Source organism: Passer montanus, unplaced genomic scaffold (genome assembly GCF_014805655.1).
Source record: "Passer montanus isolate IOZ18808 unplaced genomic scaffold, ASM1480565v1 scaffold25, whole genome shotgun sequence".
NCBI lineage: Eukaryota > Metazoa > Chordata > Aves > Passeriformes > Passeridae > Passer > Passer montanus.
The window spans coordinates 2,486,089-2,512,503 of NW_024367149.1; the positions used below are offsets into that span (position 1 = coordinate 2,486,089).

The 26,415-nt window shown below is 38.6% G+C and overlaps 1 protein-coding gene across 12 annotated transcripts in view; it reads left to right on the forward strand.

The window, feature by feature from the left end:
• The window catches only part of ST3GAL3 (ST3 beta-galactoside alpha-2,3-sialyltransferase 3), a 186,433-nt gene that overhangs the window by 39,727 nt on the left and 120,291 nt on the right, over positions 1-26,415 (forward strand). For 8 of the 12 annotated variants that reach the window (XR_005627680.1, XM_039711467.1, XM_039711472.1 and 5 more), the window contains 3 exons: positions 10,861-10,908; positions 12,666-12,800; positions 20,353-20,395. Coding sequence is in view for 9 of the 12 variants with exons in the window: in XM_039711467.1 (XP_039567401.1) it covers positions 10,861-10,908; positions 12,666-12,800; positions 20,353-20,395 (226 nt within the window). In the remaining 3 variants the exon portion in view is untranslated. Of the gene's footprint in view, positions 1-10,860; positions 10,909-12,665; positions 12,805-20,352; positions 20,396-26,415 lie in introns of all 12 variants that reach the window. The other 4 variants (XM_039711471.1, XM_039711478.1, XM_039711477.1 and 1 more) reach the window with 3 other exon arrangements.

Sequence of the window (26,415 nt, forward strand, 5' to 3'; positions counted from 1 at the left end):
CTCCTCTCTTTCCCTATCATCTGCTCAGTTGTGCAGGCAATTTCATAGTCAAATTTAGGGCCAAAAAGTTGCCAACATTGATGACTTGTCACAAATCAAGAAAAGGCCTTTTTCCACTTCTGAGTTAATCCCAGGCCTGCCAACATCAAGCTGTTGGGTTTTTTTGCCAGTCAAAAGAAGTTGTGTTAGATGAGGCAGCTGTTTTAGAATAAGGTTAATAAAATTACTGTTGCCTTTTATAAGGAGTTCTGTTAGTGGAGTAATCCAGAATTGGTGAAACTCTAAAATTTGTGAATCCCAGTGAGCCTGTGAAATCCTGGCTGGAAGCACACTTCAGCAGGTGGCTGGAAATGCTAATAAGGAATAGAGTCTGTTGTGGAGCACTGTGGAAGTTTTGTCTTTCTGAGATTACAGTAGATTTTCTTTGTGGAAATTGACTTAGAAAGGGAGTTGTTCTTGGCATCTCTCAATTTCTGAAGTTTCAACTTTTAGTGAAGTGGAGTTGGCAGTTTCACAGGATCTTCAACAACAACCAAAAAATCGATGCTTCCAGCTGCTGTGCTGGATGCTGGATTACTGTTCTTAATGTCTCTGTGTTTTCATTAAAGTAGCCCATTGATGTGGATTGGGGTTTTGGTTTTTTCCTTCTGTTTTTGGGGTGGATTTTCTTTTTTAGTTTTGTTTTGAAGAGGCGTTTTGATAGCTTGTTGCAAAGATGCAAGAGACTTCATGGCTTTCCTGAGTTCTCTGGTATTTTACTGCCTATTCCAGTTTTGCACACAAGCTTTGTGTCGCTGTAACCTTCAGTCTGTCTGACAAGGGTCTTTTTGATAGAATTTATCCAAGGACAGTAAAAGTTCTTGTAGCTGGAGGTGACAGTGGCATCTTTTTTCACGTCCTTTTCCCACTTAGAAGAGTGGCTGCTGACTTTTAGTCACTGCTGACTTGGAAACTACCCTGTGAGTTATTTTGTTTTTTGAAAGGCTGAAACACTTCGAGGAGGTGCCCAACAGTTTGATTCCATTGATCCTAGACTGCAACCAACGTTTCTTCTTATTTAACCTTCTGATGCCTTGGAATTATTTTAATGCTTTATTTGGTTGCTTTTTTTTTTTCCCTCACTGGCTTGTTTCTCTGCCAAGTGCTAATTTAATGGGATTCATTGTATTTTTCTGTGTGGTGTGATAGGAGGAACACTTTTCCTTAGATTGTCTCCAGCTGTATTTGTCCAGGGGCTGAGTGGTGTGTGTGGTGATCAACTTCCATCCCTGCAGCTGCTATTTCAATAAATTTTTCACTGTCCTGCAATTTCTGCACATGGAAATGAGGCACTACTGGCAGCATTTAGTGCATCCCTGGGTTATTTTTCTTATGTTTTGATGAACTGGGGTTTTTTAAATTAAAATCAAACACTTCTGTAAAAGAAAATAATAGGAAATGAGAATATATGTACTGTTCAGTTACTGTCGTTTTTTTTGGAGGGTTTTTTTTTTTTTTTCCTCTGAGTATGGGCGCTTTCATAGTCAAGCAGATACTCTGGGAATAGCTTTATTTCAGATTTGCTTGTGTTAATGTTTGGTTTAGGATGTGAAGGCTTTTGTATAGACATAATGCCCTTTGTAGACCAGTTAGTGTGTCAGTAAGGTAAAGACAAGTTGCTGCTCAAGCCAGTCAGCTTGGGAAGAACTTATGCTCCATATCTCTGAGTATGTCTGCTACCTATAAAATCACATATTGTATAGGAACTCTCAAATCAAAATTTTCATTTGGAATTCTCAGCATGTGCTGGAAACTTACTAAGTTTTAGGATTTGATGGGCCAGAAATCTCTTCAAATTTTGGAATCAGTTGTGGCAATGCTGTTATAAGTTAAACGAATTCCCACAATCTTCCCTCTGGCCCCAAACTGCAAAATGCATGAGTGAAAAATGGATCCAGCAGACTTTCTGTTCAACATCACCTTTCATGTTAATAAATGATCTAGGTCCTTGCTATGCAAAAGAAATTCAAGTGTGGTCATTTTCTAGACAAGATGTCTCTAAAACACTTGTATTCTAGAGGTGTTTTAGGTTCATACCTCATTCCTTACTCATTCCTGTGATTTGTTTTTGCTCCAGGCAGAGACAGGAGAGATGACAAATTTCACTGTAAAAACGCTGTGTAGGACCTTGTTGGCAGTTATTGTGGTAGTTGGGCCAGATATTGCGTGCTTGAAGGTTTTGGGAAGCTTTTGACCACTGGCTAAATATCATAAGTTGTAGATCATTTTCAAAGAAACTCAAGAATGTGAATTTCCTGATGGAAGTATTTGTACTTCTGCTTTTGAGAAAGGAGGGGTTCCTGAGAGTTAGCTTGGAAAATGAAAAGTTTTGTATGCGACGGAAAGGGAAGAAAAAATAGTTGAGTGACTCAATAGGCATAAAACCAAGACCAGGCTATAAAATAGTTGTTGTCCTGATTGTCATTAATTGTGCGTAGATATCTTCATTTATGTAAACCATAAAGAAATCATAAGAAAATAATGTGCATCAGCCTTCCAGAGTTCTCTGACAGTTGTGTGAGTATATGTAAGTTTGAGACACAAACTGTGTTTTATTAATGTAAAAGCCCATATCCATACTTAGAAAAATGCTACAAGACTAAAGCAATTTATTTCAAATTATAAATGCTTTGTTTTATAGTATCTAGACTAACAATACATGCTTTTTGTGCAATATGAAAATACAGAATTAATTTTCTCTGTGCTGTGTAATTTCCCAGCTGCCAGTACCTATTTTCTGTCTTGCCATTTAGATTGTTATCTTCAAAGAGAGAAATTGTACTGTTTTGTAATTTATTGCATGTTCCTCTATGGAATTTGGGAGTATGACTGACTTTGTGCTACAGCAATAATTGAAACCAAAATATGATGCTTCTCTTAGGAGATAATGAACTCCTTAAAATACTGAGAATCTGTTTGGGATTAACTATAAAGGATTTCTCATTGTCAGGAAAATAACTTCTTGGATACCAGCTTTATTGGTAGAGTTTGGCCTGGGTGTTTTTGTGACTTTATGGTAGTTCTGTACCTCCTCTGGAGTTGTGTTCCTCAAAGCCAAGAGTATCTTCACTGAATGCCTGCAGCACCTTGTTCTCACCCTGTCCTTTGTCTCTGGGAACTGTCCACCTCTCTTCTGGAAAGTGCAAGGTGAGAAGCAGGTGCTGTTGGCCTTTCCCTGGAGCAGGGAGCTGTGGTGGACACGGAGGAGCTGCGTGTCCCAGATGCTCAGTGAAGCACCATGTTGATGATGGTCCTGCAAAGTTATGTAGTAGATCCAAATAAATACTGTTCTTATGAGCAAAACATACCAGCCCTTCCTGCCACCAAACAGTTATTTGGGTCCTGCTGGAGACAATAGCAATGTAATATCCTTCTGAAGCATTTGCCAGCTGGCGCAGGACGCCACATCTTTTCATTCCATTCATTCATTGCAGAATAAAGAAAATTGGCATGCTCAAACCATTTTAAAAATACATCTGTTCAGAACATGAGTGTTGTTCAGTCCGTTTACCACTTCATAACAAATGTCCTGATGAAAAAGGAGTAATGCACAAAACAGCAAGGGTAAAAAGGTTGGTTAGGTTCCATGAAATACATAAAAATTGCCTAAAGGAATATTACTACATCTCTCAAGTTCAGTATCACTAAGAGAGCTGTATTTTCAATTAAATGACAGGAAATTGAGAGGTGATAGAGAATGACTTTTCTGTTTACAGTGTAACCAGTAGACCTTGATGCCACATACATTCTCCAGACAAGTGATAATACTTTGCTATATCCATTCTTAGCTTTCAAGCCTTTTATCCAAGGGTCTTTGGAAAAAATCAGATTGTTTATTTTTGTGGATGAGAAACAATTTAATCAAAGGACTTGTTCATGGCTGCATGGGTTATACCAAAATTACTCCTATTGGCTGTGGCTGGTTTGCAGAGACTCACTCAGGGCCAGCTGTGCCTCCCTTCCCTGCAGCCGAGCTTGTGCTGAGCCTCAGCACTCCATGTCAAGTTTCCCGGTGTGGAAGCTGGCTGGCTCCAGGCTGAAGCACAAAAGGGACCTCATATCTGCACAGATTGGATGACCAAGGAATATGGGTTCAGGTCTAAGCTTGGCTTAGAAGTCAGATGAAGTTAGATGTCAATAAAATGGGTATTTTGGGTGAGCCACAAAAATGGAGAGAGAACCTATGGACCTTCAGTACTGTGTGCTTTGTAAATGGGAATGGTATTTCAAGAGATAGTGGCTAGAGCAACAATGCAGAAAATTTAATTTGTGCAGTGCATAAGTGAATTGCTATTAAGAATGAGATATTTCAATTATTATGATATCTCTCAATGATGTGTGTTCTCACCTGAGGATGAATCTTCCCTCACAGGTACATTATTTGAAACAAGCATTGTCCTATTCCCACATCTCTGTACCAAAATAAGTATCGCTAAGTGGCACACAGGACAGGCATGCAAATTTAGTGCAGCCTTGTTTTAAGACAATTTATTAAACTCAGAGTTTATTGGAAATGTTCTTTACAATCAGATGTTTCCTGTTGCTGAAGATGTGTCCTGTTGCTGAGTGACTTTTCTCTTCCCATAAAGGGACTAAGTTTTGAACTTTGAACCTGGATCTCCTATCAGCTGCAGACAGCACTGGACTGAAACTCTGCATATGTTTGGCTTGCCAAAACTTGCACTCCCTTTATTTGCTGCTGTTAGCTATCACAGCTGTGATTAGGAAGTGTGCCTGTGCTCTGTATGTCTCATCTTTATATGTAATTTCTCATCTTAGATGTTGAAAATGTTAGAATTATGCTGTTCAAACAATACACTTGAGATCATAACTCCTTGTGGCATCTAAACATGGGAGCAGTACTGATTGTTTTTGACAAAGTATGTGTGTAGGAGCTGAGATTATCAGTAAGAGGGGTATGATATGTGTTTCCTTTGACCTTCACTGATGTGAAGTGGAGCTTAGGTGATATCTTATAATTAGTGCTTTGAGTTTTAAATGATGAATATGAGTCACTTGGAACATCCTTGAACTGTGGTACAGAAGATGTTATTGTAGTGACCAGTGCCCTTAACACAAAGCCATCTCACTGTGTTCAGAAAGGAAGATGTCAAGTAGGAAAATCCTTGGCACTATACAAGAAAGAGCTTAGTAAAGCAAAATAGACCAAGCTAGGGGAATGGGGAGCCCAACATTAATGCATAAGTAGGATACTTGATAAGTTAGTAGGATGGCATTTGTCATTAAACTGAGTAAATTGCTTAGCCCTTTCCTAAATCCATCTTCAGCATGCAAAACAATGTGTTAGGAAGTGAAGGTTGCCCTGTCAAGGAATTTTTAAGTGCAGGCAGTTATGTTTTACTGAATCTGAGGAAGGATATTCATACTTTGGATATCTAAGTGAGATCTCTAAGAAGTGAAATTATTCAGTTCCCTTCATTTCTTTGGGTATAAGAATTATTCAGTATGTTGCATGTTCATCATAAGAGAGAGTCTTATTCAAAATATTTTTTCTTTGGGGCAGGAGATGTTCTAAGATCTTCTTGCCAAATGAATCCTGACAGTACAATGTGTTTGAGAGTGCTTTTTATGCTTCATTTCTTGACTAGGTGAAACATAAGAATAGTTTTTGTTGTTATTGATTTATTTGTCAGCAAGTTATGAAGATTTTCAGGCATTAAATATTCCTTCTCTGGTATGTCACATTCCAGAATATTGATCTCAAATAGAAAATAAATTTTGATGACCATTGGGATGTTTGATTCTATACTTTTCAGTACTCAGCAGAAAAAGGGAGACAGATGGATGATAGACCCTTAAGGATGTTCTTTTAATTCCATGATAAAAATGAAGCACCTCATTTTTTTCTTTTCATTCTGACTCTGAATCAAAATTTTATTGGATAATATTACTGCAGTTGCTATCCTCAGGCCAGCTGATGGAGCTCTGCAGGATATCTGGTCTCTGAGCAAGCTCTGGAGGTATGAATTACATTAGATGTTATTAAATACAGGTTGTAGTTCTGTAGGAATCCATCAAAGTATCTGGAGAACAGGGATGTATGGAATGAGAAACATTGATTATGCATGTAAGAAAGCAATAGAGATCTCAGAGCTTGAGCATCTGAATAAGGATGTGCCAAATCACAGCCTTATGTTGTGATGTGTTCTTGTATTCCCTGTTTGGCTTGGCCTGTGGAGTGTATTGCTGTAATGGTATGTGGTATCGAGGCTGTGTTAAGCCTTTATTATTAAACTCTTATAACTCCAGTGGGACTGACAGTTTGTGGTTTCTCAGGACCACTTCCAAAGCAGCACGCAATCATGTTGTTTTTCTTGGGGAAGTTACTTTATTGCTGAAGTCTGGTTTTGCAAAAAAGAAAAGTTATTGGTTCAACTTCTTTGGTTTCCAATAGGTTGAGACAAATATCTACAAATCCTTGCAGGGAGAATCTGTAAAAAGCAATAAAAAGTTAGTGGCTTCTCAGAGGGACTTACTATAAAAATCTTAACTGAAATTTTGAAAGAGCACTTAGGTAAACATACAGTTATGTACAGTTCTTGTTTGAATGTGGATTATATTTGCAGTTCTCATTATGTGTTGCCACTGCTTGTATATTGCATTTTCTTCAATGATGAAATCAAAGTAAGGCTAGTATTTGTACTGGAAATGAATCCATGTATTTGTTCCTACATGATTTTAAGAACTTGACGCAATTGGGCTTTTAAGAGCTGTTTCCATACATCTCTTCAGTGCAGTACCCATGTTAAACGTTTATCTAGTGATGTGCATGGAGTATGAAACTTAGATGTTTTTCAGCATGGCTTTGTTTGTCTCCTACAAGTCTGCAGTTTGTTGGTGAGGATCATCACTCATATGTGAATATTCAAATCTTTGTTTATTTTTCTGTTTCGAAACCAGAGTACTGGAAAAGATACAGCAATGTGTTACAAGTAGCAGTTAAATACTAGTTTGGTGTCCAGAAATGCCCCGAGCTAGGATGCTCAATATATGCAGCAAGATGGGTGATTTAGTTTGTCTGTCTTGGGGTCAGGGGAGAGTGGTGCACAGTTATCCCTGAGAAAGATAAGGGGTTAGCAACATTTGAAATGCATCCCTTGCCTTGAAACACAATCAACCTGGATGTCTTAGCTGGAGTGTGGTGTAAGTGCAACAATAAATGTAGTCATCACAGATTTGGTTGCAGGTGGGTTTTTTTGAGGTTTGGTTTCTGGTTTTGTTTTTTTTTCTTTTACTACAGAACAGACTTGTGCAAGTTCAGTTGTGTTCCTTTGAAGGTACATTCAGCTCTGGGTCCTGTGTGGACCATTGTTGGAAATGAGTTTAAATTTGTTTCCAGAGCAGCACTGAGGGTCTTTGCAGAGTCTCTCTTCGAGCTCCTTTTTCCTGAATGAAATGGAATCCCTGTGTTGGTTTCACAGCAGTGGAACAGGGTCTCATGCAGCACTCCTCCACACTCCAAGGGGGCTGTGATGGAGTGCATTCAGGTAGTCCTGCACAGCACTGTTTTGTGGGGGGTGATGGAGCACATTTGTATATTGGTCCAATTTTTGATGCTCTAACTGGATGGCGGGAGTGAGGAGAAAGTGACCCAGAGCATTGGTCCCAGTACAACTTAAACCCAAAGCTGACACAAAGTGACCCAAAGCAACTCTGCAATCTGGCTGGTGAGGTCTCAGTCATCATCATTCCTGGCACTGAGTGCCTTCTAAATTGAGTGAGTGCTTGTGCTGTCTTTACTTCTTCTGATGGATTGGATAAGATCCAGAGTTACATTTGGATTTTGCTATATCTTGTTGTTTTGGTTTTTTTCCTTTTCTTTTTTAAGCTGCTAGATCCACTGAAAAAAAAAAGATTGTAGTTAACATGAAAACAGATGTAAAAGACTGGCACTGTGGTGTGTGCAGCCTTAAGCTGTACATATTGGCAAGTTACTGTGTGTCAGATTTCATGATTTAGGCATAAAGGCTGCCCTTCAGTTAAGGCAGGAGGACAAAAATTTAAGCTTGTTTATGGAAATAGGTATCTGAAAGGTTGGGGACTGCTCCTTCAGGCACAAACACTTCCTGGCACCTAAAGCAAGGGTGCATGTAGGTGGGTATGTTTTACATTGTATCTTAGTGAGTTTTGAAAGATAAAGCCTTTGAAGATTGCCTTTGAAAGGTAGATCACACTCTGAGGCTTGGGGAAAGGCACTGGGCACAGACAGAGCTGCCACTTTATCTCAGCAAGAGAGACCCCCTAGAAAGTCAGGAGGATTTTGAACTGAGCGATGACTGGAAGAGATTTGAAAATAGAAGCAAAGAAACTTTTCTTCTTATGTTTGTGGAAGCAGAACTCAGTGTATTTGCAAGTAAATCGTCTTGCTTTAAAGAAATGTTTGTCTCCATCAACTTCTGACAGAAATAACCTGTACCTCTGAATTTGGATGTGAGTAGCTTTTTGGGGTAGAAGAAAGGTGACATATTGTTATCTTCTCAGCTTTCTTCAGGTTTACAGTTTCTGCACTTTTGGAGTGCTAATACCAGAAATAAAACATAGTGTTTTAATAAAGGTCCATGTTTAGTGAAATTACTTCTGGAGTTCTAGGTGGAGTTGACTATAATACAGGTTATTCACAGTGAATTTGATTAGTTGAAACGAATAGTAGCATGAAGGACTGGATTGGAAAAGGGAGCTCTTAATCTGCTTGTAAATTGTTGGGTTTTTTTAATATGAGGAAGATAATGTTCTCAGTTAAGGGAATGAAACATTATACTATTTTGTGGGTTGCAATAATGTTATTAATCTGGTGCTTGCAGTGCTTTTCAGCCATTCTTAGATAAGTCCTAATATTTCATGTGCAGTGTTTGAATGTAAAATATATTTCAGGAAAATTAACAGCTTTTAAATTTGACATTAACTACAAAGCAGTACTTTATGTTGATAAAAATCTCAATAGTTTTTAAAAAGTAGAACCCCACAGAGATACTTTAAAATTGATGACAAATGAAGTTAATGCAGTTAAAATGAATTAAACTCCTTGCTATTTAGAATAATATAATGATGTCTGAATTTTATTCCCAAAAGAGGAAATACAGTTGTTAAGTCCAGATGGATTTTTATTTTTGTTGGAGTCAGTTTTGAGACTAGTAATATCTTCTTTTTAATTTTTTTTATGTTACTACCATAATGCTGGATCCAAAACAGCACAGACCTCCTTTTTCTAAATTCTTTTAAACTCAGTCAAATTAACAGTCCTTTATTAAAATGACAGTGTTTATTTTGAAAATTAGCAGTTTCATATTGCACTTTTAAAAGTTGGAAAATAAGCTCCGGGATAATGTAAAATATAGAGAAGCCAAAGGCTCAGTCCTGTGTCAAGTTATTTTCAGCTCTAACATGTTAACTGCCTGTGACTGCAGCCTGCCTAAATTTCAAGTGGTGCAGCAGGAGGTTAAACTCTTCAGCAGGCCAAGTCTTCTTGTGCTCGAGCTTTTTGCCTTGCACTGAGGGCTTGCACCTTGGCAGCCTTTGTGGTGCTGGAAAGGATGTGAGATGAGTTGATCACATCTGAAACCTGAGTGACAATGAGAAATGTCAGAGGACAGTCCGCTTGTTTAGGTGAAGATGAAAGGCAGTTCAGCTACTGCTGTGTCAGTTTAAAGCTTCTCAGGCCATGAAATTATTAATCCTATTGTGGTGGTTTGTTCTTTTCTGTGTTTTGCCCATTGGCAATTTGTCTCTAAGTTCTGGGCCCTATTTTGCTCCACTGATAGGAGAATAGAATTTGGTAGTCTTTCTCCTTCATTTAGGACTTCCATGAAAATAGATGGCAAACCAGGAGGCTTTCTACCAAAATAAATCTTGGTTTGTCTCAAACAAGCATAAAGCTAGGGGAAAGCCCCATTATTGAGCATGATGACATAATGCAACTCCACTTGGAACAGAATATCAAATTATTACTGATAATTTTGCAAACAAATTCTAGGTTGGAAGGGTCCTATATGAGGAAAATTAATGATTTATAAAGGGGTCTGGATCATGGGATGAGCTGAGTGCAAGCAGGCACTAAGGGTTTCTATGTGGCCAGATGTTGTATATATGAAAACTGTGGTCTTTAAACCACAGTTGAAGCAAAGCATCATATGAAACAGTGACTAAAAGTGTTAGTCATTAACTGGTGAGCAAGAGTTGCCACTGCAGTCATGAATAAAAGCATTGTTGTGATTCCAAGATAGAAAAATAAAAGGGTATCAAGTAGAGAGGTTATATTTTCTTGATGCTTGGCACATGTGTTGCATATAGTGCAAAGGTGAAAAGATACTGATGAATTGAAATGTATTGAGTTGGAAGCCACTACTTCACTGTGAGTAAAGATGTGGGAAACATGGTGAGCATGGAGTGCAAGGAGCACAAAGTGCTTGGCTTACCAAACCATGTCAGGGAAGAACTGATCATAAAAGGCAAGTCCCCCAAGTGGGGACAAAATATTGGGAATACATTTGATAAGAAACAGCTCTCTAGGCCAGCAATCAAAGCACGTTATTATTCAGTTGACCAAGCTTATTAGACATAAAATTAATTTCTTTTCAATGAATTGTGGCTATTTCATTGGTTAACAGCACTGTGATTTACTGCATACTCCGTTGTTCTGCCTTTGCTAGGTGCCTGTTGTTTTGTCTGGTTGGTGAAGAAGTTGTTCTGCTTCCTGGCAGAAGGGAACACAAGGAATTGCTTAAGCAAAATAACAAAAAAATGTTACAGCAAGAAATGCTGCTGAAAAAAAGGGGAAAATGAACTTGTACTCTTGTGTTACAGATTCAGTGGTTCTTTCCTTTGACTCCGTTGGACATACAATAGGCTCAGGTACAACATTGCCTTCTTCTCTATCTCCCACCTCATGACAAGGCTTCTACTTAACTGGACATGGTAGCCATGTTGGGAGGCAGGACACTGAGTCCGACTTCTGTGGGAATCAACCACCTAGACAAAGGGTAAATAGGTCCTTTCCTAAGTGCAGTGGGAGTTAAGAGCCTTAGTACGACACGAGGATTAACCCACAGGACTCTTCCCTTACCCAGTGAGGAAACGACCTGGACACGTGTTGATGATGCAGTTTGTGCTCCTCTTCTCATGTGAAAGGCATTAAGATGATGTCATCTACCAGCTGAAGAAAAACTATTTCATGCTACTAGGATAGTTTCCCAGCTAAACAAACAGTTGAGTTATTTGGGGAAAGACATGAAGAATGCTTCCAGGAAGGAGAAGACGAAAGAAGTCATAACTAAACCAATAGGGCTGGAAACTTTTTTTTTTTTGGGTGGAGATTGACCAGCATTGTTGAACCCCAGGGCAAATCCTTCCCAATCTCATTTTGTTTGGAACCTAAGCATGAGCTACAATTAAACTGAACCAGAAATTAAAAATTCTTTTGTTCTGGGGGCACTTCACTAGATCAGTAACTCTCCATTTGGCTGTGTGTAATGTGCAAGCTGCAGCCAAGGCATGCCATAGTGAGCATGATCCTTGATGAAATTCAGTATATGTAATGATATATGAAGTGCAAGGGAAAGGCTAAGAATTGCTCTCATAACTTTAAACCCCTTAACACTTAAAATAGGGGGATATTTATTGTCTTCCACAAAAAGACAATTGCTTGCATTTTTATGTTTTATCTTGCTTGCCAGCCTTTCCTCTTAGGTTGATAGGGGGAACATGCTGCCTTCCAACATAGCACCTGTCTTCTGCCTGCACACTTTGAAAGAGAACCTGCTGCCTGACACTAACATCGAAGCTTGAACACACATCTGATTTACTAACCCCTGAACTAGTGGTAGTAACTTACTTTGTTTAAAACACCTCAAACTTTTTCTACTCTCCCTGTACCTCCTCTAAAACTTATATCTGGAAACAGATCTATTCTTAGTGCATGATCTGATGTGGGAGTATCTCTAGGGTGCCAGATGGATATGTTGTTGTGTATATGGGGGGAAGAAACCTTCTATTAACTCTCTCTTACTAATTAATGTCTCACAAGTGAAGTGTGTTGTTGCCTCTCTCCTGTATTGGGTGGTGGTCTTTTCAGTCTGCAAAATAGGGCGGAAGTTGCATAGGTTTGAGATAACCTTGCTTGAATTTTAACCACAGATTTTGTGTCTATGGAGCTAACCATAAATGTTTCCACCAATAGAAAGTAAACTTAGTGGTGAAAAATAGTTCAACTGCTCAACAGGAGTTCTGTTAATATGGAGGGTGGGAGACAGGCTCATGTGAGCCATTGGACTGCCTGGGTCTGTTTTAAAAGAACTGGTCTTTGTTCTGCTTGCATTTTACAGCTTAAGCTTGGATTGGTTAGGAACTGAGACAGTAACACTTGATCTTTTGTAAACCCTTTCACTGCAACAAGACTGACTTCCTTCATTGAAGAAATGTGAAGAAAACTCATATATTTGGGAAGGGAGGCTCAGAAATGCCCGAGAAAGCTGTATGTTTATTGCTTTTATGTTTAGTGCTTTGCACTTACTGTGCTGCAAGCTTCACCTTGCTCTGAACTGGTATATTTAATAAGATGACAAGATGTGTGATATCTGTCCAACTGAGGGATAGCTTTCCTTGTTGAACAGGAAGGAGAGAGAGAAAAACTGTGGCTATTGTGCTTCCGCTGTCCATCCCATCTCACCTTGCTGCAGACCCAGGAAAAGACAGAGCCCAGAAAGAACCCACAGAAACCATGGCAGCTCCAGGCCCAGCCATTCCCAGTAGGTGATGTTTCAGATAAAGTTACATGCTTTGAAACATAAAATTACATATACTTTTTCTTTATTAGTCAAAACCAGCTGAGAATAATAGTCTCCCTGTTAAGATTTAATGCTGCTTAAAACTGGTACTTATATTTGCATATTAAACAGCTTAGAAGTGCTTTTTAGTACCCGTTAATCATGCCATGTGAAGGGCAATGTCTTTTTGCAGTTTCTGTATCATACTTCATTTGACTGTTTGTCCTTATCTTGGCTTTCCCCTTAACTTTGTCCCACATGCAAGTCTCAGTTTTCAGAAGTGCTGGAAATCTGTCCTTGTGCAACTCAGATTAATGACACTGTCTAGGTTTTTCTGGATAAACTTTCTGAACTGAGAGTTCAGAAGCTCATCTGGCTATGGAGCTTTAATGTAATGCTTCATAGGAGGGTTCATTGGGTAGAGGGCATGCGAGCCCAATGTGTTTTGAGTGAGGCTGAACCATGAGGTTCATGCTCTGGTCCAACCTTTACAAGCCCAGATGTTTTTGTAATTCTCTTCATGGCTGTCTATTCTCTTAAAAGATAAAGCTTGAACAGCTGAGATAAGTGTTTGATCTTATGTCTAGGCCAGTGTTTCAGCTGAAACCATTTCAGAAAGAAGGGAATCTTCTCTGAAGCTGGGGAAACAATCAAACACAGGGTATTTGAGCAGACCTAGATTTCATTCACTTGCCATAGACAGCTAGTGCTCCTTTTATTTTTTTCTTTCCTCTCCAGTTGCTTTGTTTTACTTTGTTGCTACCAAATCAAACATTGGACCTTGAAAGTTAGATTTATACCCCTGCTATTTTTGTTCAAGACTTTTTCCTACCTCCTGTGTCTGACAGCAAGCTAAATTTTTCTTCTCTAAGCCTTGGATACAAGTGCACTGGATGTGCAAGTTTCCCAGATGCTACTGAGCTTGCTGAAAATACTGAATACCTTTGGGCTGTAGGCTTATGCTCTTGTTAGACAGGTTTGATTGCAGTATTGACCACTGATTCATAGCAGATGTTCTCACTTGCAGGCTTAAAAGGTGCTAGTTCCAACATTACAAGCAACCAAGCGTTATCTAGGTCTTGCTCAAATTGTTTGCATGTATTAACTGTTCTGAATTCCCAAATTGTGCTTCTGAAAGCCCACATTTAAGACCATGCTTCCAAATGCTGATTTCACACTTATAGTGGAGTAATCATCTGAAAATTTAAATCTGTGCTTATTTTGGAGTTTGCTGTTAGTGATTCCTTAAATCAAAGTCCATAACCATTTTGGGAAAAGCTGTGAGAACCATGAAGGAAGCTTTCTGTGTTTCATTCAGCTGCTGAAGATGCTCAGATAATCATTGTGTGAAGGATGAGAATAGCCCTGTCTGTCCTACCAAATACAACTCCAGAGTGAATTTGGTGACTACTTGTCTACGTTTTGGATGGAGACTAGTATGGATGGAGGCAAGGAATAGAAATGCAACTGAATGAGGTATCAAATGGGTAGAGTAGTGATAGATTGCTAGCATAAGAGTAAAACATTGGTGACTTGCAGAAGATTCCTTGCTGTTTATTTGATTTCTCAATGATACTCTGATAGTACAAATGTCTACAGTTGCAAACTCTGATATTTCCTGGATTTTCAGGTCAGTGGTAATTAACTTTAGGTGTTCTTGGTTTGAGGAAAGCAACTTTAATTAAAGTTTGGAGCTAAAATGTGGTTTTAGCATGTTGGAGTTTTCCACCCAAATTGCATTTCCGTCCGAGCACTATGTGATAACGATGTGAAATGAGAACTTACTATGCTGTATATTTTTTCATTCCTGTTAAGGCAGAAAGAAAAAAGGAAAATACATGTATTTTCTCTGCTGGTTTTGGTGGCTTTTTAAGTGCAGAAATGCTTTTTCCTTTTCATTTTTGATTAATGAAATTCTACTTCATTCTTTATTTTTCTGAGGGTAGACTGTGGGAGCTGTTTGAATCTTTGCCAGTGACTGTCATGATGCAGTTTTGTAGTCCTTATGTGACTTTGCCAGTGTGTTCAGTATCATCATCTGTTGTCTTATTAATGCTCTGTTCCTCCAGTTGAAAATACAGCTGTGAATGATTTTGAGGTGCAAATGTTAAGAAGTGGCTTAATGAATGCCTCAAATTAAAAGTATTTCAATGTGATTTTTGTCTCCCATGTGACATCTCTGCACCAAATCAGCACATCTTGTAAGTCACTAAAAGCCAATATAGATTACTGTTTTGTTAATATTGTTCTCGACTTTTATTAGGAAATATGATAACATTTATAGAATATAGAGTATGTTGGGAGACTCAGGGCAGCATTAACTCCATTTGCCAAGTGGACTCATGGCAGTAAATGGAACAACTGTTCAGCAAAGGCTGTAGTCTTGACTTGAAAATGATTACTTCCTGGGAAAAGCAAAAGGGCACATGCAGATCATAGGAGGAAATTTTTCATCTTCCTATTGGAGTTTTTCTTAAATTCAGCTTAAAGCAGTTAGTTGCTTTTCTACCATTGGAGGTTACAATAGTTTTATTGAGATGTGTAGATGTAGATTGGTGAGGTGAGCTTCTGGTGCTGGGCTGCAAGTGCTGGGCACTTCGCTTCACAGGGGTCACTTCTGCTCCTGCTGTGATTGTTACAGAGCAGGGAAAGGTACCAGGGACTGGGCTTTGTTTTCTTGGTGTTTTCCTTGATGTCACTTGGCAACCTGGAGAAAAAGGCTGGGAAGTTTGTATGCAAAAGTGTGAGAGGGGGTGAAGAGGAAGCTGAAACATAGACCTGCATGCAGACCACGCAGGGCTGTGCTGAGAAGCCCAGGTGGCCTCAGCTTTACCACTCCTGAACTTGCCTTTGCAGTCTTCTTTATTCCCAGGTTATTTAAATAGAAGGTAATATTTTCATTAGCAAATTCCATCACTGAAGAGGTTAAAGTGAAAATCCTAAGGAAAGGATGCAATATTAAGTCTTTGTTTATCCAGTACTTTGATTGTTGCTCAGTAGTCCTGACTGCTATTTTTCTAACCTTGGAATAAAAGCTTTCTTTTGTCTTTTTCAGCTGATCCATTTAACATTACTTTTTTGCATTAATTCTTTCTTGTCTCTTGAGTTCTAGAAGAATTATTTTACATCGGCTGAACTTTTAGAACTGTCCATATGTGTTTTCTTAGTCAAAGGTGAATATGATGTTTGGCCTTTTTCATTGCAGAATAAGTTATTTTACTTGTGACATTTGCTGCAGATGTAGAACTTGCATGTGAATGGTGACCAGGGCTTGGCTCATATGGATCCTCAGTTCTGCAGAGACCAAACTGCACTGGACAGGATGAAATGTATCAGGGTGGTCTGACCATCCTTGATAGGACTTCTGTCTCTTGAGAATCATACTGATTTCTTTGACAAACACAAACATTTTGAATAAAATAGAGAAATTGAATCTTCTGCCTTCCTTCCTGTACTTGCAATTGCCAATTAAACACAGAGCTAGAACTACATATAACCTGTCCTTTAAAAAAAATTAATTTTCTGTTTCTGTAGGCAAAGTTATTTGTGCTGTGCTTCTGAGTAACTGGCTGCTAAAAGGGTTAGCACTCAAGGATTAGTATCAGTGAAATTGGTTACAGGTAGCTTGAAATGATAAAACCACTATGCCAAGTTAATTCCTGGATTGTTGATTTCAGATTAGTAGCATACAGAGAAAATTTTGCCCATTTTGCTTCTATATAGCTATACTGGCTGCAAATGCAAAAGGCAACTTGAGTACTTGCTAGATACTGTACACTGGACTTTATGGCTTCCTGGGTGGTCTGCATGGAGTTTTCAGACATGAGACAATGCATCTCTCACTTGCAGCCCGGTAGCTGGATTTCTGTTGTATTCTTTGGAGGAATTTCCATGCTAATGCCAACGTTGGATTTGGCACAGGATTTGCATAATTTATAGAAATTGCTATGCTTGGCTCTATTTCTGTTCTTGTAATCCCAATTACATGCTTTATTATGAAATAGTTGTCAGTTCTTAGATTCTTATTCAGTTCTGATCTTCCTGGAAATGTAGAAATGCATTTTGGTTTTGACCTAAGATGACCTCTTGTTCTTGTGATGCAACATGGTGCATGATGAAACTTCATTTCCCATGTTTGTTCATTTCTGTGCACTGTTGTACCACACTGTCAGCTGAGATCTGTAGGTCCTTAGCAAAGGTGATTGTGATCTTGAGAATGACTTGTGCTTTTCTAATATCTTATCTTTCATGGGCCTTTCAGTCTTCTGTGGGCTGATAATAAAGTCTTGTTCAGATTACTCCATGTTCTTTCGAGGGATGCAAACTAAGTTCTTTATTACCTTTACTCATCTTTTGCTTTAAAAGCAGATCCTGTGCCTCAGAGCCATAGAGGTGTCTGGTCTGGAATTGGGTGGGTCAGACATGACCTGGGCTGGATCAGACCTACCAACATGCTTGAATGTGAAGGGAGTTCTCCAGATTGTACCTGTGAGTGGTTCTGAATTGTCCTTCATTGTCCTTCAGTGCCCTTCAGTGCAGAGATCTCCTAATGATTGGAGTGCTGGGGGAGGATTATCATGATGATGTTGGTGGAGGCCAACATCAAACCACACTTAACATGGCCAGCTGGTCCAAGCTGATCTTTGGTGGTCAAGTCTTTTTACTTTGTTCTCTCTAAGTTTTTGTTATACTTTCTCTAATATTACAGCACTTCTTTATCCCACTACATGAAGAAGAGGAGAAATATTTCTGTATATCAGGTGGTTAACTTTGTGAGTAAAGCTTTAAACTAAGGTTATGGGAGGAGGAAGCAACCTGTAAGGGCACAGAGGTGGCATGAGTGCCAAGGCAGGCTATTGCCACCTCTATTTTCAATGGAGGAAAAGGTAGGAATGGGATTGCTCCTTTCTTGAGCTGTGTGATCAGTTCAGTTCCTCTCCTGTAATTGTCACACCCTGACCAAACTGTATTTTAGATTCAATTGTACTTTGATTGTGTGGATCTGTGTTTCATCTTATGTATCTAAGTTTTAACTTAGATACGTAACTCCAGACAAGGATTGCCTTTTCCTGCAGCTAGGCTCTGTCTGTGGCTTTCTTCAGATATTTGGGACTTTTATCTCTCTTTTGTGAATCCAGGCAACTTCCAGCCAGCATGTGGGCAGACTTTTAGCCCCTGTATTTGTAGTGATACAGCTAAATGACCCTGGAAGTCTGTAGCAAGACTCCAATTTTTTGCTAAAAGGAAGATAACTTTGAATCTGTAATTTTGGAGGGTCCTAGTGTCTCTCCTGGGGAAACAGCATGTGGTAGAGATTGATTTCTAAGTGAATAGTAATGCTAACTTCCAAGTGTGCCCATGAGGGTGAGGTGGCCCATGGTGAGGGAAGCATTTCTCTGCCTGCACTAGCTTGCACAAGAGGAAGGGGCATGGATGCTTCTGGTTTGATGTTACAGCCTGAAACTGTACTTACACCCTACTGAAAATCAAGAACATACCTCTGCAGCTGGCTTGAAACCAGATATGTTGTTTTGTAATACTTGGTTTTGGAAATGCCTGTTGCAAGGAAATGCAAAGTAGTTTCAGTGAACCTGAAAACGTAAAGCCTAGGGAAAGTGAAACAGTTGTGACAAACAGAAGATAAATCTTGTGAAACATTGCAGTAGAGGTCTGTCCTTAGTGTTTAACTCATGTATGTGTTCTGGTGCTTTGGTTGCAAAGCTGATGAAGTGTTGAGTTAATAGAAAATCCAGGATGTTGTTGTAGTTATGAGGTGATGTATCTCTTATTGCATTTCCTCTTTTTGTATTTCCTGTTGGGAAGAAGGGAATGTTGGTTTAAATGAGATAAGACTAATGACAGATAGGTCAGTGGCTATAGATGATTAAAAAAAAGAGTTATTAAAAAAATTCTTTTTGGTTGTTTGCTTAGTGCAGATGTTAGTTTTGGGAGTCAGAAGGGTTAATAAAAATTGAAGGAATGTTTCTTTTTATGGAGTGGATACCTTCCTATGCACAATCCTACTGGCAGAGGGAGTGAGGTTGTACAGGACACAAGTTCTTGTGGGAGGAAGAAATTATGTGAAAGAAATTATGAGGAAAGCAGCACATGGGGGAAACAGAACTGTCAGTATGTGAAGAGTGGAGGAGAGATGCACAGGTGCAGTGGGGATGGTGGGTGGCACTCGGGTGCTGGCAGGGAACAGACAGTATGTGCCAATATCAAGCGTGCACGTGTTCTGCAGCTTCTGTTACCTAAGTGATGTCAAATAGAATACTTCCCTTGGCTCAGGAATTAAATCTTAATGGGATTGAAACCAATGGCACAGTTTACATTGACATATCTGGTGCAATCATTGTGTCTGAGGTACGTGTTTAGGCTTGGCTGTTCTGCTGGTAAATGAGAGTGAAAAGCTGGTGATCTTCAGAGTTAAACTACTGCACCAGAAATTCCAGGGGTGTCTCATGAGAAAAGTAATCTTCTATTTCCAATGAGGTCTTTCTGAAAGCTTATGAGAATTTTTTTTCTTGTTTCTTTTAATCTCTGATTGGGTTATCTTTTACTTCTCTGTATTTTTTTTTATTGTATAGCTGTGAGACCTAGGGGTCCTCAGTGTGAGGAGACCCTTGAGCTTAACCCAGTGCAAGAAGAACACTGCACCTTTTCCATGTGTATCTCATGTGAATTCTAATAATTTTATTTTTTGTATCCATTGTTTGATTTACAACATCACAGTATATTCAGGGATGCTGAATAGAAAGCTTATTTGTACATGAATTGCAGATTTTCTGAGTTATTTTGTTTCTGTAGCTGTCCCCTGTTTGTGGCATAAACTGTGGCATAAAGTTTTTTCCCACTAATAAAGTGGGAAAAAACTTTCTCCTGAAGAAGAGCTGCTTGATTATGAACTCGTGGATAATTTTATTTTTTGTATCCATTGTTTGATTTACAAGATCACAGTATATTCAGGAATGCTGAATGGAAAGCTTATTTGTACATGAGTTGCAGATTTTCTGAGTTATTTTCTTTCTGTAACTGTCCCCTGTTTGTGGCATAAACTGTTTGTGGCATAAAGTTTTTTCCACTAAGAAAGTGGGGAAAAAACTTTCTCTTGAAGAAGAGCTGCTTGATTATGAACTCAGGGGTTGGAATAGACAAGGAATGAAGAAAAATTTCAAAGCTCTATGCATCAGAACTAAGGAGGAATGTTTTTCATACAGTTTATTGTCAAAATTATTTGTACAGCAAGCAGGAAAGCTTTGTTTATCACTGCATAAGTGGTTTCAGTAATACTTTTTATCACTCTGGATAGCTTGCTTAATTCTAGTGATTTCTGAATTAATGGTTACCCATGTGTTGTCTTGCTGTGGTATTTCCTGGAGACTGAGAAATGTTAATTTGGGAATACCTTGAAGTAACAATAATCTGTATTAACAGCTGCTATAAGGACTTGCTGCTGTTCAGTTTTGGTGCCTTTTGCAGAGGAGACTCTTGCAGCTTTTATGATATTGTGTCCTATGCTTTTGTTTTCCAGAATACGACAAACTTGGATTTCTCCTGAACCTGGACTCAAAATTGTAAGTAGAACAGTGGGATTCTTCTTCATTTCTGTAGTTACAGTTTTTTGTTGTAACAACTTTAATGTCACCTGGGCAGCTGGCTCACTAAACTCTGCACTTCTTCCTGGGACACCCAAGTCCTGCAACAACCTGGCAATTACAACTCCTTTCCTTGCACTAGGCTTTGCAGGCTAGCTTGGATTGTGGTTCACTGTCATTAATTCCTTAATAACTGATCAGGAGTCTATAAATACCCACTTGAAGCCACAACTGTCAGTCTGCTCTAGATATCCTTCTCTTAACGTTCCAAATGAAAAATGAATTACAGATGTGAAAGCAGAAGAATTGTGAAGCCACAATTTGTTGGGATGCTTAGGAGTTTATATTTCCTCTTTACTTGCTCCTTTAGATATCCTTCTCTTAACGTTCCAAATGAAAAATGAATTACAGATGTGAAAGCATCTGAAAATTTGTTGGGATGCTTAGGAGTTCATATTTCCTTTCTACTTGCTCCTTAAAAAATGGATACTCCTATTTTTGTTGATAAAATAGAGCGGAAAGAAGCTCAGCACAAGGCGCAGACCTCTTGCTATGTCAGAAGGAGGATTCAGTGTTGAAGGATGAAGATGTTTCTCATGCTTTTTGCCTTAAATCAGTCGAATTGAGCCTGGGCTGCCGAACACTAGGGGTCAGTAGCGACCCTGTTTCTGGGGTCAGCAACCTGACAGAATTTTTTTTGGTGTTGGGAGCAAAAACACTACTAAAAGACTTCTGAAAAAGGACCAGAACCAATCTCGTGGCTTTGAATGACTTGAGAATACATCCCCTGCACAGCATGTCATGTCAATATAAACCCCATTCTTAATGTTTTGAAAATATCATTGTACTTATAGGGTGAAACAATTCAGTTTAGTGATGATGAGCAGCCTGTGAGCTTCCATAATGGAATAAAAGTATCTTAAGTGTGTTGGGAACTGCTGCTTGCAGGAGATAATAAAGTTTCTAGGTAGGAGCTTATTTTGCAAAAGCAGCTATAACATATGGCAAAAAGATTGCAGAATGCATATGAGAATGAAGGAGTATTGATTATTTGTTTATTAATTTTCCTTCAAAGGCTCTGTATATCATTCAGTGATCAGGAGGGATAGCGTTGAGTGCATGAATAGCTCAAGGTTTCTTTCTGGTCTCATTCAATGTAGTGTTCCATGCAGTTTTTGTTGCATGCTGTCTGGAACCCCTGCTGGTGGCACAGTTACCCATTTTCTTTGTTAAATTTCTGTGTTGGGACATCCTAGTGATTCAGGGGCAATAGTGTGTGTACCCATACAACACTGTGGGATGATATTCATATGATACATTACCTTCAATTTATACATGTAGAAGTCAAAGCAAAAAGATGAATCCAAAATTGTGAAGTGGGTAAAGTAACCTTTGAGTGAATGTCTGAGTGTTGGAGAGGGAAGATGTTTTTTTAAGTTTTTAACTAGACTGATTTTTTTTTCAGGCTATTTTTGTGTATTTTGTAATGTCCAATTTATTGAACACGCCGCTGACTGTCCACACACAGTTGTCATCCCAGTCTGTGCTGCATCCAAACCACTGCTTCAGTCTTCCTTCTCCTTCCTTCTCCTTTTCATTTTGCTTTTAGCAAATTTCTTGAGTCTTTCTTCCTCTCAGGCCTCTGTTCCATTCTTTTCCCCCTTCTTTGCTGACTTACCTGTTTGATTACAGCTCTCCAAGGTACGGTCTGCTTTTTCTTATTCTTCAGCATGAGGCCAAGTGAAGTTTTTACCTGCTAGAGGGCTTCCAGAGCACTGATTTATTTTCCTAAAACCTACCCATTATAAAAACTCTCCATTGATTTGATTGAAATGGGATTTTGTTGACTACTTAAAAATATATGTTTATATAGTACTCTAAATATGCATATTTATTTTTCAAAATCCTAAATTTAGCTTCTAGAAAGACTTGTAACAAAATCAGCATGAATAAAATAAATACTACAAGTTAAGTTAAGAAAAAGAAGGTAAGTACTATATGTAGGTGGAATAACTTCTTTTAAAACTGGAGCTTTGTTAGGTGTGGTGGGTTTTTTCTTTCTCCTTTTTTTTTTCCCTTTTTGTTGTGGCTTATTTTTTCTTCTGTAGAATTAAAGCTGATCCTGCTTTGAGAATAGAGCTGATGACCTGCAGACTTCACTTCTGGCATGAATAATTCTGGATTTTTTGTTTTTTCTTTTTAATAGCATGGAAGACAGAAAATGGCTGAAAATGCCATAAAACATAGGAAATAAATTTTGAAAGAAAAATGGCTGGAAAATAGTCTAGAGGACTTTGCTACCATTCTACAAGTTCACATTTTGTGGTCAGAAATTTTGTGATACCAAATTTCTAAGTACAGACTGAATTCAGTGGGACTTAGTGGTTAAAAATACTTGTTGTGACTGAGTCAAGATGGTACCATCAAAGAAGCACTTTCTGGTTAAAAAAATGCTTTGAGTTGAAAGGGGTAATATGTTCTGCACTGATGACTTTATTGGCAGAAATAATTGAATTGTGTCTGTTGTTGTGATATAATCGTTCTGGTGGAATCTTACCATAAATCATAACTTTATAGGGTTCACTTAATTGGCAGCATGTGAGAATCTTGTGTGACTTGAAGCACTTAGGGCAACAATTAGTTTTCTTTGGATTTTTCTTCTTAATCTTTAATTTGTGCAAAACCTGTTGCTGGCTGTGTTAGTTGATGTCATTGAAACTAATGGCCCATTAGACTAACATTTTCTACAAAGGTAGATCTGTATTACACCTTAAGTGCTCTGACTTGCATTTTGAATGTCATTCAAAGGAAAACATTTGACATAAATAAGTAGTAATGTGTCCGTTTGCCTTTGCATCTTTAGTTTTTTTGTGCATTGCTACTTTAATGTCCTGTACCCTGCAGTTTTCCAGGGCTGTTATTCAGATATAGTACAGTCTGCTGTGGTTACAGGAATGTAATGGTTTTGTTCTCTCTGAATTCATGGAAATGCTAATGAAACCAGATTTGTTCCCTTTAGAAGGAATTCTGTCAGAAGCACTTGAGTAGTGTTTTCTGTGGGAGCTGTGTGTGTGATAAATGCCTTGCTGTAATTAGGGAGGCTGGCATGGACAGGAATCTCACCTGTGAGGAGATGGCCACTTTCAAAGATGCTGTATGGAGGCTTCATGGAAATGACAGCCTCTGACCAGTCTTGTTAGAAAGAAGAAGATTAAGATGTAAGATGCTTCCTTTCTGGTGCCTGAGCCTAGGAAAGCTCTTCTCTAGAAAGTCTAACAGCTTTTAAAGGGCAGAATGTTATCCATGTGAGGATTCTTAATGACACCCAGGGTGAATGGAAAGATGAGGACCTCCATAGACAATGCAGTTTATGAATGAGTTGTTCTCTTAGTCAAAACAAGTCAAAATAAGTCTCCTTAGGACCAGGTTAGTGAAAAAGATCTGTTGCAAGAGGAAGTTATCTTTTAGTTATGTTTGTAATAAGCATAACATCATTACCAGAATTAGAATATCAAAACAAAATATGCACTAAGTATAGGAACAGGCTAGTTGCATCTGTTTCTCCCTGCTAAAGAGTTTTCCCGAGCAGCAGGAACCTATTTAAAACCTGTAAGGATAACATTTGCTGGTTGTGTAGAGAAAAACACACAAAAACTTCGATACAGCTCACAGATTTTCATTTTCAGGGGGGCAATAGTTCCTGAACAACTTAAGGCTATCAATCACTTTAGTGACTCAGCCAGTGGATTACTGGGTGCCACCAAACGCCAAGATTTGCAGTCACTTCTAACATCTGTGCTTGGCAACAAGTTGCATGCTTTTGTTATTATTAAATATTTATATTGTAGTAGTTCTTTGAGACTGGCCAGGTCTTAGAAACAAGAGTCTCATTCACTACAAATTCTGAATCATTCCCCAAGCAGAATCCATGTTTGCATTGAATTAAATGAGATTTCTGAAGGAGGATCATGAACGTGGAGTTAATTATAGACTGTATTTAATGCTGATTAAGTGGGCCAAGCTGAAGGTTGTATTGTCATTCTTCTGTCACTTAGTACTCTCTGAATGCTTGGTTTAGTCACCTTAATGACTGCTTTGAGTCTGCCTTGGCAGATTGCAAGTATAGATTCACTTGTGTTGAGCATATGAAAAGTTCCTTTTTTGTAACCCATGTCATTTGCGGGCTTCTCCCTTGCGTTGTGCTTCTGTGCCACCTTTCCTTCCTGCTCTGTTGCTGTGTCATTCCTCAGTGGGATGGAAGCTTAGTGACTGCTTCTGCCCCTCTTTCAAGCTCATCCTTCAGAATCTACTTGCATAGAGACTTCAGCAGGTACATTGGGGGTTTGATGCTTCTAAACAGAGAACAGTTCCCCTTAGGAACTTGGTAGATCTTTTCGCCTTGTGCCATAGTCAGTTCAGAACCTTGGATGTCAAAATCTCAGCTGATGAATGATGGAAAATTCATCCCAGGGTTTGACTCTGACTGGGGAAGAACCAGTCCCTCATAAAGTTTAACAAATGTTAGGAGATACACGTGAGTTTCATGGAATCATTTTGCTCTTAAAACAGGGGGTCTTATAATTTTCTTTCAAGGTAGGAATAGGAAAAATAAAAAGTTGTTGCCCCTCTCAGTTGGAAAAATGGTTGTAAGATCACTATGGTTAATCACAATAACATAATATTAACATATGTGAGTACACTCTATTAATTATATGATATATATTTTGTATTGGTACGTGTTTTGTATTGTGTACTTTGGGAATCTTTAGGCAGAACTTAACTAAAAGAAGGAATATAATTTTCCAATAGGCTTTGTATTTTGCTAGACATTTTGTAATGTTGTGTATTTACATATTTCTTCTTTATTATAGAATAGATTGGGAAGGTGCAACAAAGATATTTTTGAATATTCATGATGATTTCAACTTTGTGTTAAAAAGAAAAGAGAAAGAAATTGCGTCTTACCGGGGGTGGGGGGAAGGCAGAAATAACAACCTTCACCCTGCAAACTCAAATGAAACTTGATCTAGACTTTGAAAAGACCATAAAAATGGAGGGAGTTTGGGCTAGGGAAACACACAGATTGGGTTACTTATGTTTGTTGAAATTTCTTTACTTCAGAGCTTTAATAATGAAGAACTGAAACAGAGCCCCTTCCCCTCATTTTCTTTCTAGGCTGGGAGGCTGCTTTGAAACTGCTTGTGTCTTTGTGTGGTACTTTGCCATTAAACACTGTAAAAATAAGCAGTAAACGTGTTGGAATGCTGGACTTTCCCCATGCCTGGTGCTGTGGGATTTCTTTCTGCCCTGGTTCTTTTTTTTTCAATTTGTGTTTTTGTATTTCTGCAATCCTGAATGAGGGACAAAAGAAAAATGAGAAGTCCCAATGATATCCTCTCCTGTCCAAGACTAAGAGTGTCTCTCATGGGCTAAATGAAAGGATTCTGACCATCACATGAAGAGTCTCCTGATGCTTTTTCTGAAAGATTATTTAAAGGCTTAGCATGCTTTATGACACTGGTATTTTTCTGGCAACTAGTTATTTATTTCTCTTTCATTTCAGATTTTTATTTCATCTCCTTCTACCTAATGTCCTCCATTCTGTACTAATTGTTTGAGCTCTTGAAATAGTTAAGAAAATTAACCCAAGCTATTTATAGCAATTCAGTTACCTGGCTGTTTGTTGTTCATCCATTGAACCTCTCCCAGATTTGGGTGGGATGTAACTGCCATCCCTGGTTTTGTTTTGCTCTTCCCAATTCATTTCAGTTTGTTTCAATTTTGATCCTTTGCCATTCTGATAAGGATTTCTTATCTGAGTCTTTATTATGTAACTTCTTGATTCCTGTGTTAGACACAGTCTCAGCTGATGAAGAAGAAGATAAAGATTGTAGAATTCAGAATTGCTGGCAGCTTAGATAGAATTGATTCATTGCTTGATTTGTTAAGTGCAAACAAAGTCAAGAACTTATGTTTGGTGCCTTTAAAAGGGCCAGTTT